Source organism: Balaenoptera borealis, assembly GCF_965194805.1.
Source record: "Balaenoptera borealis genome assembly, chromosome: 15".
NCBI lineage: Eukaryota > Metazoa > Chordata > Mammalia > Artiodactyla > Balaenopteridae > Balaenoptera > Balaenoptera borealis.
Genome location: NC_138871.1, coordinates 71,877,891 through 71,893,230, shown reverse-complemented (window position 1 = coordinate 71,893,230; position 15,340 = coordinate 71,877,891). Strand labels below are relative to the sequence as shown.

General features: G+C 36.6%; 1 protein-coding gene and 1 long non-coding RNA gene across 3 annotated transcripts in view; one reads left to right on the top strand and one right to left on the bottom strand.

The window, feature by feature from the left end:
* Positions 1–15,340, bottom strand: part of ASXL2 (ASXL transcriptional regulator 2) — a 138,622-nt gene that overhangs the window by 18,682 nt on the left and 104,600 nt on the right. For both annotated transcript variants that reach the window (XM_082356866.1, XM_082356867.1), the window contains 4 exons: positions 11,722–11,885; positions 7,687–7,783; positions 5,249–5,354; positions 2,245–2,962 (listed from right to left, as the gene is read on the bottom strand). In XM_082356866.1, the coding sequence (XP_082212992.1) occupies positions 2,245–2,962; positions 5,249–5,354; positions 7,687–7,783; positions 11,722–11,885 (1,085 nt within the window). The remainder of the gene's footprint in view (positions 1–2,244; positions 2,963–5,248; positions 5,355–7,686; positions 7,784–11,721; positions 11,886–15,340) is intronic.
* The window catches only part of LOC309611905, a 348,213-nt gene that overhangs the window by 232,668 nt on the left and 100,205 nt on the right, over positions 1–15,340 (top strand). The gene's annotated exons all lie outside the window — the stretch shown is intronic.

Sequence of the window (15,340 nt, the reverse complement as noted above, 5' to 3'; positions counted from 1 at the left end):
AAGTAAAAAGCACAGTTGTGTAGGGGAATCATATATAGGGAACAAGCAACTTTACATTAGAATAATCTTGAGAATAACAACATATCCAGCACAATAAAGGATACCTATCATAATGACTGAATATCATTAATAACATGTTGATTAAATAAGGACAATCCTTAAGAGTGGTTAAAATAAAAAGTTTTAATGCTTAAAAATGATAATTTTCAGTTATTTATGTAACTAGTCCTATTACCTGTTTATGTAGAATAAATGAGATGTTATACTTTTTTTTTTTTAAGTACAAAAACCACACAAGCTTTCTAGGCACTGATAACAATTCAACAATTTAACTTATTGAGAAGCCCTACCCTGGTATAGCAAAGGAATTAGATTCTTTCTATTATGATTGTACACTGAATGGAAAATACATAATGTCTGTTTGAGTTGTCCATCTCTCTCTATACATATATGTATATATTTTATATTGTAGATATGCATATATAAAATAGATATATGTGCATATATAATTTTATACACATATACATATATAACATTTGTAATAAAATTCAAATTTTGTTTTTCTATTTAAGTTTTGTTTAAAAGATTTTGTTCTGTTATAAATTACATTAAGCTCTGTCTAAGAAAACGGGATTTGAGATAGGGTCTAAGGTAAGAGAGTTACTAAAGCAACTTCTGGTGGAAAGTTTTTGGGGAAATGAGGAAGGAGAAGTAAAAGAAAGGAAAAAAGTTAAATAACATTAACTTGGTCACAATGGATTTAAGTTTTCAGTGTAGAGTCTCTTTGGATTAGCAGAAAGATGAGGAAATAGAAATGATGGTTCTTACCCAGTGTCATTTATATAAAGTAAAACCTAGACTATAACTCAGCTCTCAGGTTTAGAGATAAGTTCTAATTAACATGCATTAAAGAAAGGTTTCTCATATTTTTATAAGAAGAAGAATACAAGTCATTATCATAAAACTCAGAATCTCTAGCAAAGCATGACAGTGTATGCTAATGGTAGAAAAATATCAAAAAAAAAGAAAAAGAAAAAAGGAGAGATTCCTAAGTGCTGAAATCACAAATCTTAAAATTAAAAAGTAATGAAGAACATCATACTATTATGATGCAAAATGAGAGAGATAAGTCTCACAGTGCATGAAACAGGTCAAGTACTAGTAACTTGAGTGTTTCCAAGTAGGACTTTGGTTAGTCTAAGTTGAATAAAAAAGGGAAAAAAGTATTTCTATTTGGCTTATTTTTTTTTTACTTGTATTCTAATGTGAATGAATACTACCCAGTGCCTGGGTTCATAGTAGACACAATAGTGTTAATAAATATTGTTAATAAAATGTATTAAATCAATAAATACTATTAATAAAATGAAGAATGAACTGCAAACTGGTATTAGGCACAAGCCCAAGTACACACTAAGGCAGTGACACTGCTACAGAAATTTAAAAGATCTGATATGCAGCAATATAGGGCTAAGACACAAGTTAATCCCATATCCTAAGCAGTAGAGCTTAGCAAGGCTATTCCATCTTACTAAGGTCCCTCAGGTGACCAGCGGTGACTCATGGCAGCCACACACATTTCCTTTAAAAGGCTGGAACTAAAAGGTAGTTCCAGACTCTCAGAACATCAAATCAGCTATGGCAGCAATAATTGACACATTATTGACTGGGAATTTTTGTAGAAACTAATGCCTGTGGCTGTAATACTACATCTCCAGTCAATAAAGTGTTACATATCATGGCTCTTGATACAAAGATGTGATCTCTTAATCACATCAATGACCTCCTCCTGTTTATTATTATACTTATTATTTTGTCACATGAGACAAAATACTTTCCATAACTGTCTTAAAATACAAGAGTAGCCAGCAGGGGTGTGGGTGGAGGTGGACTGCACTAGATATTCAGATATCTGAATAAGTATTCAAACCCCAATAAAGATCTGTGAGGACGCAGTTCTTTTTTTTATGATTTTTTTTTATTGGAATATAATCGCTTTACAATGTTGTCTTAGTTTCTGCTGTAGAACAAAGTGAACCAGCTATATGTATACATATAAGGATGCAGTTCTAAATGCCTGTTTCTTAATAATTTTACTCGTATATGACCACAGTTACATGCATATCAAATATATACAACTGCTTCTGCATTAAGAAATACCACAAATATTTGAAACTTAGTAGGTACAACCAAAAACTTAGTGTTCAGACCATCTTTCTTTTTCAATTCTTCCCGCTCTCTTACCTTGAGAGGTGGTACTTTCCGCACCTGGAACCTGTCCCCTCTACTGAGAAAGGGCTGTGGGGAGACTTGAAATGGCTGCTGGTGCTGGCGATTCTCAGTGACACGTGGTCTTTTCTCCCAGTTTGTAGGGGCCTCTTCTTGGGTGACAGAAGATTTCCTCTTGAGGCTTTCTGGGCTGTGATCAGCCAGAGTTGATGGAGGCTCTTTCATAGTGGTCTCCTGTAGACCTGCTTCTACTATGGGCTTCACTACTGTTGTTTCTACCCCAGGGCTCTTGGGTTTGCTCAGGGATGTAACTAAAGCTTCTTGGCTTTCATTTTTGTTATAATTTGAAGTTGTAGTGAGATGATTCTCTTTCTCAGACTCCTGTTCAGCAGAGGCAACTGGCTTTTGCTCCAAGAGAGCCTCATCCTTTGGGCACTTGATGGGAGGAACGCTGCTAAGCTCATTTGTATTGGTAGCTGAGGAAAGTAGGGGCTCTGGGGATTTGGAGTTTGGCTGCATCTTATCTTGGCTTTCATGCTCTTCTTTTCTGACTGGTGATGGCAGTTGCAGTACTTCTTCTTTAGACACTAACTGGGGAATTACTGGGACTATACTGACAGGAGAGGCCTCTGAAGGAAGCATGGATTTTGGTTGCTCAGCTGGGGTTTTCTTTACTTTGGGATCGTTGGGTGAAGCTGTCAATTTCTTTGAATCTTCAAGGCTCAGGCCAGAACTAAAAGGTGGAAGAAAGAAATACTGTAGTTGAGAAATGGCCTATGTTATTGAATATATTATGAGAGAATGGTGTATGACAATGTCTAGAAGAACCTGTGACACTTAGTAGGTAATTTTCATATATTATCTTCACTATTATTATTAGTGAAGGGTCTGGAGCCAGAGTGCCTGGATTCAAATCCTGGCTCTGATACCTACTATCCATGTAATAAGTAAGTGACTAGCCTTCTGTATCTCAGTTTCTTTAATTGTACATTGTGTTGCTATTATGAGTAACTAAATTAATGCATGTGAAGTACTTAGAATAGCACCTAGCACATAATAAAAGCTCAATATAATGTTAATTATTATTATTACTTCTGCTTACAAAGGGGCTACATTGCCTAGAGGCATGGATCACAGACTACCCACAGAGCAGTTAAAGAAGACAAAGACCCATGTACCCTGGGACTGTGGGTTTGGACTGTGATCAGCTCTACTCTGCAGCACCTGCAGAAAGGCTGGCCCAAGAAATCTCAGGGACCCTGAGGAGACAGCAGGAGAGCTGGCTGCCAATATTCACTAGAGGTTGAAAACGAGAACTCACTTGGTATAGCTCTAAAATTCTGAGATCAAGTGCCTCTGAGCTATCCTGGGAGTGAAGAACAAGTGAGACTTCCACAGTGTGGCCTGGCTAAGAGCTAGGCTACCCTGTAGGGGTCACTAGAGACTCCTCTTACAACAAGCAAAAACAAGATAGCCCTCTTTGGTGACTTCAATAATCAGTACTGCACCCCTGAGATGGAATGGCTAAGGACAAATCTGGACAGTAATCAAATATAGTCCTTCCAAAAAGCTGGCAAAAAAGTAATAGCTAAAAACAGAAAGACGCAAGAATGGCTGTAATGCTCCATCTTATAAGGAGGGAATGAACAATATTTATGGAATAACTGCTACCTGTAATAATGGTCTAAATGTATTCACCCTCGTTTCTGTAGAAAAGCTCAAAGCTCATACCAAGAAGGTAGAAAAATTGGTGTACAGTGCTCTTCATCTCATTAAGAATCACTTCTGAAATGACCATGAAGGGGATCAAGGAACACTACATGGAGATAAGGAAAAGAGCCATTCGTTCTCAAGCTATGGTTATGGAATATCCTTACAGGCTGCCATCAGGTAGGAAGGGAGACTAATAGACAATTAAAACTCTGGGTGTTCAATTCTATTTCAAACAATAGCTCCACTGTCATCTATTTAAGTGTCCCCATTAAGATTTTCTTTTTTTTGGCTGCACTGCATGGCTTGTGGGACCTTAGCTCCCTAACCAGGGATTGAACCTGGGCCACAGCAGTGAAAGCGCCGAGTCCTAACCACCTAACCACTAGAACACCGGGGAAATCCCCCCATTAAGATTTTGTTAGGAAAAAAACTGACTCAGACTATAGCCCCTTGAGAAAAGGGTCTGTATCTTGATTCAGCTATGAATATCTTCCAGTGCCTTCTACAGAAGAAAGGCTGTTTAATTACACGTTGAATACAATGGTCCATATTACAGGATTCCTTAGTGATTCTGGATAACTTATCCTATTGTGGGATAACTGACTACAATAAAAAAATGTATAGAACTTCAGTATTCTTATATATTATAAAGTTACTGGAAGAAAAACCAATCTATTCAAAGTAAGGACTCTAATTCAAGATAATAAATTTTTTTTTTTTTTTTTTTAAAAGAAAACACACCATCTACAATGGTAATGTGTTAAGAGTCAAGGATTGGGACTTCCCTGGTGGTCCAGTGGTAAAGAATCTGCCTTACAATGGAGGGGACGCGGGTTTGATCCCTGGTCAGAGAATTAAGATTCCACATGCTGTGGGGCAACTAAGCCCATGCGCCGTAACTAATGAGCTTGAGTGCCTCAACGAGAGAGTCCACGTGCTCTGGAGCCCATGCGCCCTCGAGCCCGTGCGCCACAACTAGAGAGAGAAAAACCCGCACGCCACAACTAGAGAGAAGCCCGCGTGCCACAAGGAAGAGCCTGCACACCACAACGAAGAACCCACGCACCACAACTAAGACCCGACACGGCCAAATAAATTTAAAAAAAAGAGTCAAGGATTATGAGTAATCCAATTCTGTGTACCTAAGATTCGTAAGAAAAAAAAATTTTTCTTGGTAAAAAAGAACTAGTGAAAAAAAATGAAGGAAATTGCAGACTAGATTTTCTGGAAAGGTAATAAGATGAAGCACCACATGACGTATGTATAGGAATTAACACTGGTTTACAGAACCTGTCTTGATATTTACCTCTGACCATAGTAGCTTTCAAAGAATTGTTCTTTCCAAGGCTCTACTTTTTTCTCCTTCTCAATCTCTTGTCGAATTCTCACCTGCATCTCAGGTGTAAACTCACCTGTATGTACCAAGGGGGAAAAAAAAGATATTCAATAGAAATATGCTATTTGCTACTTTCAACTATTTGTAAATCATGACAGACTCATGCAGGAGTCAGAATACTATCACATGAAAGTAACAGAAATGCCCCCAAATTCCTCACTGTAAGGGGAACTACCTAGGAGCCATCAGGTGAAATAAAAACCCTTGCACGCCACTCCATGTAGTTACCAGTGCGCAGCTGAAGTTAACTGGCCACTTCTCTGGGCCTTTCTTGTAGCAACCCTCACCTCTGCTTCAAATATCATAGTCCCTCTAGATTTCTTACAAACCTTGAGTCTGTCATTTCTCTTCCACTGGAAAAATAGTCATCTGGTCATAGGCTTTCAGTAAATAATGCCACTGGACACTTTATTATTAAAAAGTTCTGTTTCTCCAAGGCAACCTGTGCTTTAGACCTTTTAGCTCTAACTGCATAATGAACAGTTATGGCCCTGCTTAAAGACATTTGAGGTTCCAGTAAAAAGGTAGGGAGTAGGAATTCCCTGGTGGCCCAGTGGTTAGGACTTTGTGCTTTCACTGCCGAGGGCCTGGGTTCAATCCCTGGTCGGTGAACTAAGATCCCACAAGCCGCACGGTGTGGCCAAAAAAAAAAAAAAAAAAAAAAAAAAAGTAGGGAGTTGTTTTGGAGTTGTTAGTTTTCTAATTGTTCCAGAAACTGTATGAGTCTAGTGCCCTAGCAACAAGACACTCAATATGCCAAAGGCCCAGCTGCTCTGAATATGCCATTTATTTTCAAAACTACCAACCACGCCTCAATTCTTCCCACTCTATCAGTAGAGAACAATGAATGTGCTTGGTAGGCCATCTTCAAACCTGTGACTCAGATAGGCTGTTTTTTTATTCTCTAATACCCAGGACATTAGAGAATAAGAAGTGGAAATGGTAGATTTGAAGTTTAAGACCTCCTGAGGGTAAGAAGAGGGAAAGGAAAAGTGTTAGAGGATAGTGGATATCACAATCCTAGGCATATGAGTGGGAGAAGAGGGATCTGGCTGTCAGAATCCAACCCAGAACTTGTGAATTTCTGCTCTTTGGTTGTGTCTACTGTGCTTGATAGAATGAGGAATAAATAGTACTGAATTCTGTTCACATGTATACAGTGTTCAAAGTTTTTGCTGCTCATGAAATATGATCGCATGACTATAGGTATAGCAGTGACTGCTCATATGCAAAAAAAAGGTAACATAATAATCAAGGTATCACTGTTGATAATATCTACTTTTAAAAGTTGGGGAGTAGGGAACATAAATCCAAATTATTCTTAAAGAAAGTACTGGTAACAGGTATGTTTTAAAGTGCTCATGTGATTTTGACTCTTTCAGAAAAAGGGGGTCTCTGCTCAAGGAAATCTTCAAGAAAGAGAAAGGCTGAAAGTAATCAGTAAGAGATCCCTTCTACACAGAATTTGCCCTAAAAAGAAAAACAGGAAGGGAAAAGTCAACAACTACAGTGAAAAGTACAGATATTAAAAAAACCCACTGAAGCACAGGCAAAACAAAATCATTGTTTTTGGGGCCCGGATGTCTGTACTTTAAAAAAATACCACAAGTGATTATAATGAGCAGTCAGGGTTAAGAACTGTTAATAGTGACCGATACTACACGCTATGCAGACGCAGTCAAATCAATCACTTTTTTATGCTTTATAATATACCCTCTGTAAATCTGTTAGATCAGAATTAGAAACATGGCAAAGCAGTAACCACAGTTAGCAATTCTTGATCATAACCTGTATTTATTAAAATGCTCTGGCTGCTACTGAACTGTACACTGCAAACGGGTGAATTTTACAGTACGTGAAACATTTCTCAAAGCAGTTTTTTAAAAAGTTCTTAGTTTTTTAGATTCTTTTTACTGTTAGTTTCATTGAGATTGGGCAGCAAGAAAGAAGTTATCTCACTGCTTACCAAACCATGATTCATAGCACCATAAAATAACTCTAATTCTATATTCTGCTTATTAAAATTCCAATTCCTAGGCATTAAGCTAGAATTAATGAAACAGAATCTTTAGGAATAGGGCCTAAAAGTCTACATTTTTTTTAGTTTACCAGGTGACTTTAAACCCTTAAAGAAACATGCTGCTGAACTCCTTCGGGAGCCAAACCTGGTTAGATGCTCTAAATAAAAGTCTAGCAATGTGTTTCACATAGAATAGCTAGTTCTACCCTATGAAATGTTCTATCCTTTGCCTTCCAAAACTGGGCAAATACCCATTGAGGCTCAGAGGTGCAAATATGCCTTCCAAGTGCATACACATCCTAGGAGACACATAAAGTTGAACACTTACCTTCTGAAAGTCTTTCCTTCCAGCCTTGGGCTGCTGAAGTGAAGAATTCATTATTAAGGGCTGAGCCATTTAACTTCATCAGACCATCTGGACCAACCTGGGTCAAAGAATAAGCCACAGAAAGCTTAGAAAGAAAGCCAATTGTATCATGTGGAATTTGATGTTCCTGTCCTTTTAGAAAAGAATGTGTGTAAGTTAAATTTTACAGAAACATGACTGTATCATACCATGCTGCTTATTATGGACACTTCTATTTTATAATGTAATATTATTTTTTTTCTAAAAAACTTCTTTCCTGTTTACCTCTCCTCCCTTCTTCCTCTCCTTTCAATTCCATTCCGCATTGGTTAATTATACTCAAAGAATCATCTGCAAACACATATATAAGAGGTACTTTTCTCACATAATACAAGTGGAAGTCTCTCCAAGTCAACTGGCATAGTTTTAGCTCCTTTATAATAGCTGCAGATTGTTTCACTGTATGAATGTCCCTCAATACATTTACTAATTTCCTGATCATAAACATATATTTTGTTTCCAGTGCTTTCCCATCATCAACAAAGCTGCAATAAGCATTCCAGTAAAGATGAATATACTAGTGCTTTTTTCTATGCGATAGGTTCCGAAAGCAAAGAAATACTTGTGTGTGTGTGTGTGTGTGTGTGTGTGTGTGTGTAACTAAGAGACAGTTAGATTATTTTCCAGAAAGGCTAATAAAATAATTCACATTTCTACTAGAAATATACGAGCATACTCCTTATCTTGTGAACAAGAGATATCAACATGCTATTTAATTTTTGCCTATTAATGAGTTTGAAATGATTAGAATTTCCTTCATCCTGACTACTGGAGTTTTGTGTATCTTTTGGCATGTTTATTGAATATTTACATTTGCCATCTAGTGAAATGCCAATTCCTATTATTTGCTCATTATTCTATGAGGATGCTTATTTTTAACTATCTTGTGAGAATCCTTTGCATGCTATACATAGTAAAACTGCCACATACTTTAAAGATATTTCCTCCAATCTATCTGTTCACTGACTTCATTTGTGATGTCTTGCCAAAAGGTTTTAAGATTTCTTCTCTGCATTAGAGATTTTATTTATTAACTGTCATTCTGCCCAAAGTTAATATCTAGATTTCTACCAGAATCTCTATGCAGATTTTTCATTAATAAAATGATCTTAAAATTCACATGGAAAAAAAATTAATATGAAAAACTGAGAGGGGGGAATTGCCTTACCATTTATTAAGCATACCACACAAAGCCACTGCAATCAAAACAATTATTACTAGCATTAGAGTTAACAAAGAAATGAGTGAAAGAGGAGAGAGTGCCTATAAATATAAAATGCCTGTAAATGAACAGAATATATAACAAAGATGGTATTTCAAACTGAGAGAAAAAGATGGTCATTAAACATGTACTGCTGGAACAATTGGCCATCTAGTCGGTAGAAAATACGCTGAGCCACAATTTCAGAACAATATAAAAAATATTCTAGATGCATTAAAAGACTAAATTTAAGTTTAAAGTCATAAACAATTTTTTGAAGAAAATTTAGGTAATTATTTGGACATCCTAGGGATTAAGGAACTCAACTCACTTTATTTTCTAAATCTATCTGGGCCAATATTATTTTCCCCTGGCCCTAGAGCAGAAATTGGGAAACTTCCTGTTAAGAGATAGACTACGAATAGGCCATATACCCTCTGTTGCAACAACTCAACTCTTGACACTGTGGCAGAAAGTAGCTATAGATAATATGCAGAAACTAATGGGAGTGGCTGAATGCCAATAAAACTTTCTTTACAAAAACAGGCAGTGGGCTGAAATTGGCCTGTGGGCTACAGTTTGCTGGCTGCTGATATGTACTCTATAGATTTGGCAGAGGAGTAACAGGCTTCCCTATGAGGACAGGTCATCCAACATCTCCTTGAATATTCCAGTGCTGTGCAAGTTTCTCCAAAACAAGTCAATCCATTCTACAATTTAACAGCTCCAACTGTTTAAAAAAATGTTATTTTAACCCCAAATTTGCTTCCTGGAGAAACGAAGAAGTTTACCTCTTCCACAGATTGGTCTTCAAATATATCTGAAGAGAGATGTTTTAATCCATGCCCCTCCCTTGTTCCTTTCTCTGGTCTAAATAATGTTTTTCGACTGTTCATTGTTGAGTACTCCATACACTAAAAGATGGTTTCCAATGTTTCATGTTAGTAATAACCAGAATTTTTGATAAACTCCAAATTTCATCTGACAATGAAGCAGAATTTCATTAATAAATTCACTAATAAACTCCATACTCCATATTCTCAGATTACTATGTCCTCCCACCACAATAACTGAAAAAGACAGGCAAGTAGCCTCCTATTAAAATTACCCCACAGGAATGGGAAGTTGGGTAAGTTTTAAGGTCCCTTTTAATTCCGAAATTACATGCGGCAATTCTCCTTCTAAGACAGGATAAGGGCCATTAGTCAAAAGACAGTTCTGGGGCTTCCCTGGTGGCGCAGTGGTTAAGAATCTGCCTGCCAACACAGGGGACCTGGGTTCGAGCCCTGGTCCGGGAAGATCCGACGTGCCGTGGAGCAACTAAGCCCGTGCGCCACAACTACTGAGCCCGTGTGCCGCAACTACTGGAGCCCACACGCCTAGAGCCTGTGCTCCGCAACAAGAGAAGCCACTGCAATGAGAAGCCCGCGCATTGCAACGAAGAGTAGCCCCCGCTCACCACAACTAGAGAAAGCCCGTGCGCAGCAACGAAGACCCAACACAGCCCAAAAAAAAAAAAAAAAAAGACAGTTCTGAGGAACCCACACTAGAATTCTATAGATATATCCTCTGTTAGGTCTTGTGTTATTAGTCCCAACCTAAAATTTGAGTCTTTTAAAAAGATGAGAGCAATCCCTAGCAAGAAGAGAAGCTCTCTAAAAACTCTGCCAAAACTTCAGTCTCCTAACTTGTTCTAACCAAGAACTGGGCATCCCCAAAGCTATAATTTCTCCAAGGAGTGTTAAGGTGGGGAGAGCAGCAGCTGGGAAGGATCAGTTTTACTTCTTTGTCCCTACTGCTGGTAGTATACCTGACTTATCTGAACTCCCCAGAAATGGAATCTGACCTTTCACAGGTGCTGATTCATAGCAATATGAAATTGATATCAATATAGTCTAGTAGAAAAATGATTTTCAGAATGAGAAAGATTTAGTTTTGACTTTTCTATAAACTAGGGAATATATCTAGCTTTCTTACTGTAAACCAGGGAAAACAACTCTCTGTCATCATGTTTTTATAATAATTAGAAAAAAGTGGAGTGCCTAACAGATTACTTAGAACATAGTTAGGTACTTCGAAATAATCATTAATTAAAAAAAAAAAAATCTCAGAATTGAACAAACCTCACAAATCATAATGATCCTTTTGCAGAGGAGGAAACAGAAGATCAAAAGGGGGATTGACTTGCTAGTCACTCCTTCCTTGATGAAAGCCTAAGTCTTAGACTTTTGCCTTATTCCTGACCAACCTAAATCTCTCTGGTCCCTGACTAGACTCTTCCAAACCTTTGGCATTTCTTCTGGGTACTGTATGTTTTTTTTAAGGAGTATAACTTATATTGGATTTCAAAACTTATTACAGAAGCAATAAATGTTTGTTTTAGAAAAATTTAACAAAAGAAGGAAAAATAATTAACATTCTTAACCCCATCAAAAATCCATTAAAAAACCCCAGTGTAACGCCTTAAGACAATTCTTCCTCCTGAACTATATTCTGTGGATGTCTACATCCTAATATGATAGCTAGACAAATTTTATTCCATAATCTTGACATTTCTGATAAGAGGGTTCTTTTCCTTGATGAGCCTTACAGGGCCAACCTATTAAAAATATTATTTCTTGTTTAATACCTTTGATATCACTTCTTTACAGGTACACACAAAAGCCGTTTAAAAAGTCTTAAGGAGTTCTAAAGGTGATGATTGAAGGAAGCCCCAGATGGGTTATAAAACTGCTGATATGCCTGAAAGAACGCACCTGTCGATCCACCTCTGGAAGTAGTAGAAGCAGTCGCTGTTGGCAATCTCCAGGAAGGACTGAAAAGGTGTGTTTGTTGATTAGTGCTCGTAGGTTTGTATTAACCAGAATGGAGTCTGGTGTCTCAACATCAATTTCAGCACATTTAGTCCTCTTCATTTGCCCTATAAAAATATGGAAAAGAATCACTTGGGCCTCCTTCACATTCCTGTTTTTATCAAACTATACCTTTCTCTGCAGTGCAAAAAAAACACGGTTGTAAGTACTTTAAAATATCACACTGTGAAGAAGGTAACACTTAAGGTTCTCAGAAATAAACAAAGCTAAGTTTTGTTCGTTCATAAAGGATAAAAGAATATGTTATCTTCCCTGCAAAAATGGAATAAAGTCTGTAAAAGTACATCTTTTCCCATACTAAAGATACATTTTATGTTTGAGACTCGATCATTTCTCAAATGGAACTAGGGAAGTTTACACAGAATGACTAAAAAATGGAAAAATTCAAATATATATATAAATCATACTGAGGCTCTTTTTCCCTTCCCGTGATAATTCTTTTCATCAATTTTATTTGCATTAGCTAAAAATGTTATGATTGAATAGCTTAGCAGTCAACAGAAAATCTGTTCACAATAGGAAGGTTTCAGTCTTTCAAAACACTGATGGATTTGAGTACAAAGTTTAAAACTTTTGCACCAAAAAAAAAAAAAGACTAACTTGGAAAAATATTTGCAAGCCATGACAAAAGGTTACTATTATTATTATTTTTTTTCCTGGCTGCACTACGCGGCATGCAGGATCTTTAGTTCCCCAACCAGGGATCGAACGCATGCCCCCTGCAAAGGAAGGGCAGAGTCTTAACCACTGGACCGCCAGGGAAGTCCCAGAAGGTTACTATTCTTGATATTAAATGTGCATCTATAAATCAACATGAAAAAGATAAATATCACCAAGAGAAAAATGAGCAAAAGGAATTAACATGCAATTCATAGTTGATTAACCATAAACAGCTGCTAAGGTATTAATATTTAAAGAAATGTCAGTTAAACTAATGAACATGTTTTATCTATCAAATGGCAAATATTGCAATATAGTGATGGGACTATTCACGGAAAAAGCAAAAACCACTTTCAAATAATGCTGGTGGGGCTGAAATCAGTATAATCTTATTAGAAGAAAATTGAACAATACACAGCAAAATTTTAAGGTGCATAGGAATCTAGGATCCATAAATTCTACAATTTGGAATACTTGCATAAAGTTACACAATCCTGGATGTGGGTAACCTCTGGCTCCTGGCACAAACAAAAGTCATCTCCCTTGATAGGAAAGGATTCCCCTTAACTTAGGCCCATAGGATTCCTACAAATTAAAATCCAGCACTGCCTAACAAAGATTACCCTGACAAACCAGGAGGTATGCCAGTATGACAGAAAGTAAGCAGTAACCAGAAATAAAAGATTTAGACCTAGAAGTACTGCTATCACTGAAACTGTCACATACATAGAATACAGAATAGCTATGTATAAAATAATTAAAGAAATAAAGAATGTAATTGTAAAGATGAGGCTAAAATAATCAGGAATGAATAAAAAGACTTTGAAAAACTAAATTTTAAAAATTGTTGAAATCAGATACCATGAGTGGATTAAACAGGAGGGAATTATAGCCAAATAATTTATCCAGAATATAGAAAAGACAGATCAGATAAAACATTCTGAGAGCTTTAGCAGAAACATGAATGACAGAATGAGAAGGTCTAATATATGTGCTTGATTGGAGACCCAGAAAGAAGAAATTAAGAGAATGGGAAAAGGAAATATTTGAATAATTTGCAGCAGTACATTTACCAGAACTGATGAAAACCACAAACCTAAAGATCTAGAAGCAAAACATATTCAAAGCAGGATGAAAAGAAATCCACGCTTAGTAAAACTGCTCATCAAAGAACAAGAAGTAGCTTGAAAGCGTCCATAAGGAAGGGAAAGATTTCCTAAAAAGGAACAGAATAACAGCAAGCATCTTAACAATGAAGGAATCTGTAACAAATGGGTTAACTATAAAATGCTGAGAGAAAATAACCATCCATCTGTAATGATATGTATAGTAAACTCTCCTTGAATGAACATAAAACAAAGATATTTATAGAAATAAACAAAAATTGAGGGCATTTTCTACCAAGAGACATGCTGTAAATAAAGTTCTCAAAAACCTGTACTACAGGAAGGAAAATCACTGCAGATGGATGGGCTGGAATACAATGGAGAAAGACAGACATGCTTGCATAAAACAATAGCATTCTAGTGCCTGATCTGTGAGATTAAAAACAAAGAAGCAAAACGTCAGATAATAATATTATTTAAGTCCAAATAGAAAAAGATCAGTGCTAAATTGTTATAAAGTACTTCCATAGTTCTGGAAGAAAATCAAGATGGCCACTTTTTTGCTAAAAGAATAAATCTTAAAAGTTCTCATCACAAGGTAAAAAAAAATGTAACTGCGTGAGGTGATGAATGTTTACTTACAGTGGTAATCATTTCACACTATATACATATATAAATCATCATGTTGCACACCTAAAACTAATAGAACAGAAACAGGATGCATATGAAACTCAGCAGAGAGAGAAAAAAACTATGAAGGAATTAAAATGGACAACATATAAAAATACTAGCAAACCGAATCCAACAATATACCATGATCATATACCATGATCAAGTGGGATTTACCCCAGGGATGCAAGGATTCTTTGATACATGCACATCAATCAATGTGATACACCACATTAACAAACTAAAGAATAAAAACCATATGATCATCTCAGTAGATGCAGAAAATCTTTTGACAAAATTCAACACCCACTTATGATAAAAACTCTCCAGGAAGTGGGCATAGAGGGAACCTACCTCAACATAATAAAGGCCATATATGACAAACCCACAGCTAACATCATTCTCAATTGTGAAAAACTGAATTTCCTCTAAGATCAGGAACAAGATACAGATGTCCACTCTCGCCACTTTTATGCAACATAGTTTTGAAAGTTCTAGCCACGGCAATCAGAGAAGAAAAAGAAATAAAAGCAATCTGTATTGGAAAAGAGGAAGTAAAACTATCACTGTTTGCAGATGACACGCTACTATACACAGAAAATCCTAAAGGCTACCAGAAAGCTACTGGAGCTCACCAATGAATTTGGTAAAGTTGCAGGATACAAAATTAATACACAGAAATCTCTTGCATTCCTATACACTAACAACAAAAGATCAGAAAGAGAAATTAAGGAAACAATTCCATTTACCATTGCATCAAAAAGAATAAAATACCCAGGAATAAATCTACCTTAGGAGGCAAAAGACCTGTACTCAGAAAACTATAAAATGCTGAGGAAAGAATTCAAAGATGACACAAATAGATGGAGAGATATACCATGTTTCTGGACTAGAAGAATCAATATTGTCAAAATGACTATACTACCCAAAACGAATCTACAGATTCAATGCAATACCTATCAAATTACCCATGGCATTTTTCACAGAATTAGAACAAAAATTTTTACAATTTGTATGGAAACACAAAAGACTCAGAATAGCCAAAGCAATCTTGAGAAAGAAAAATG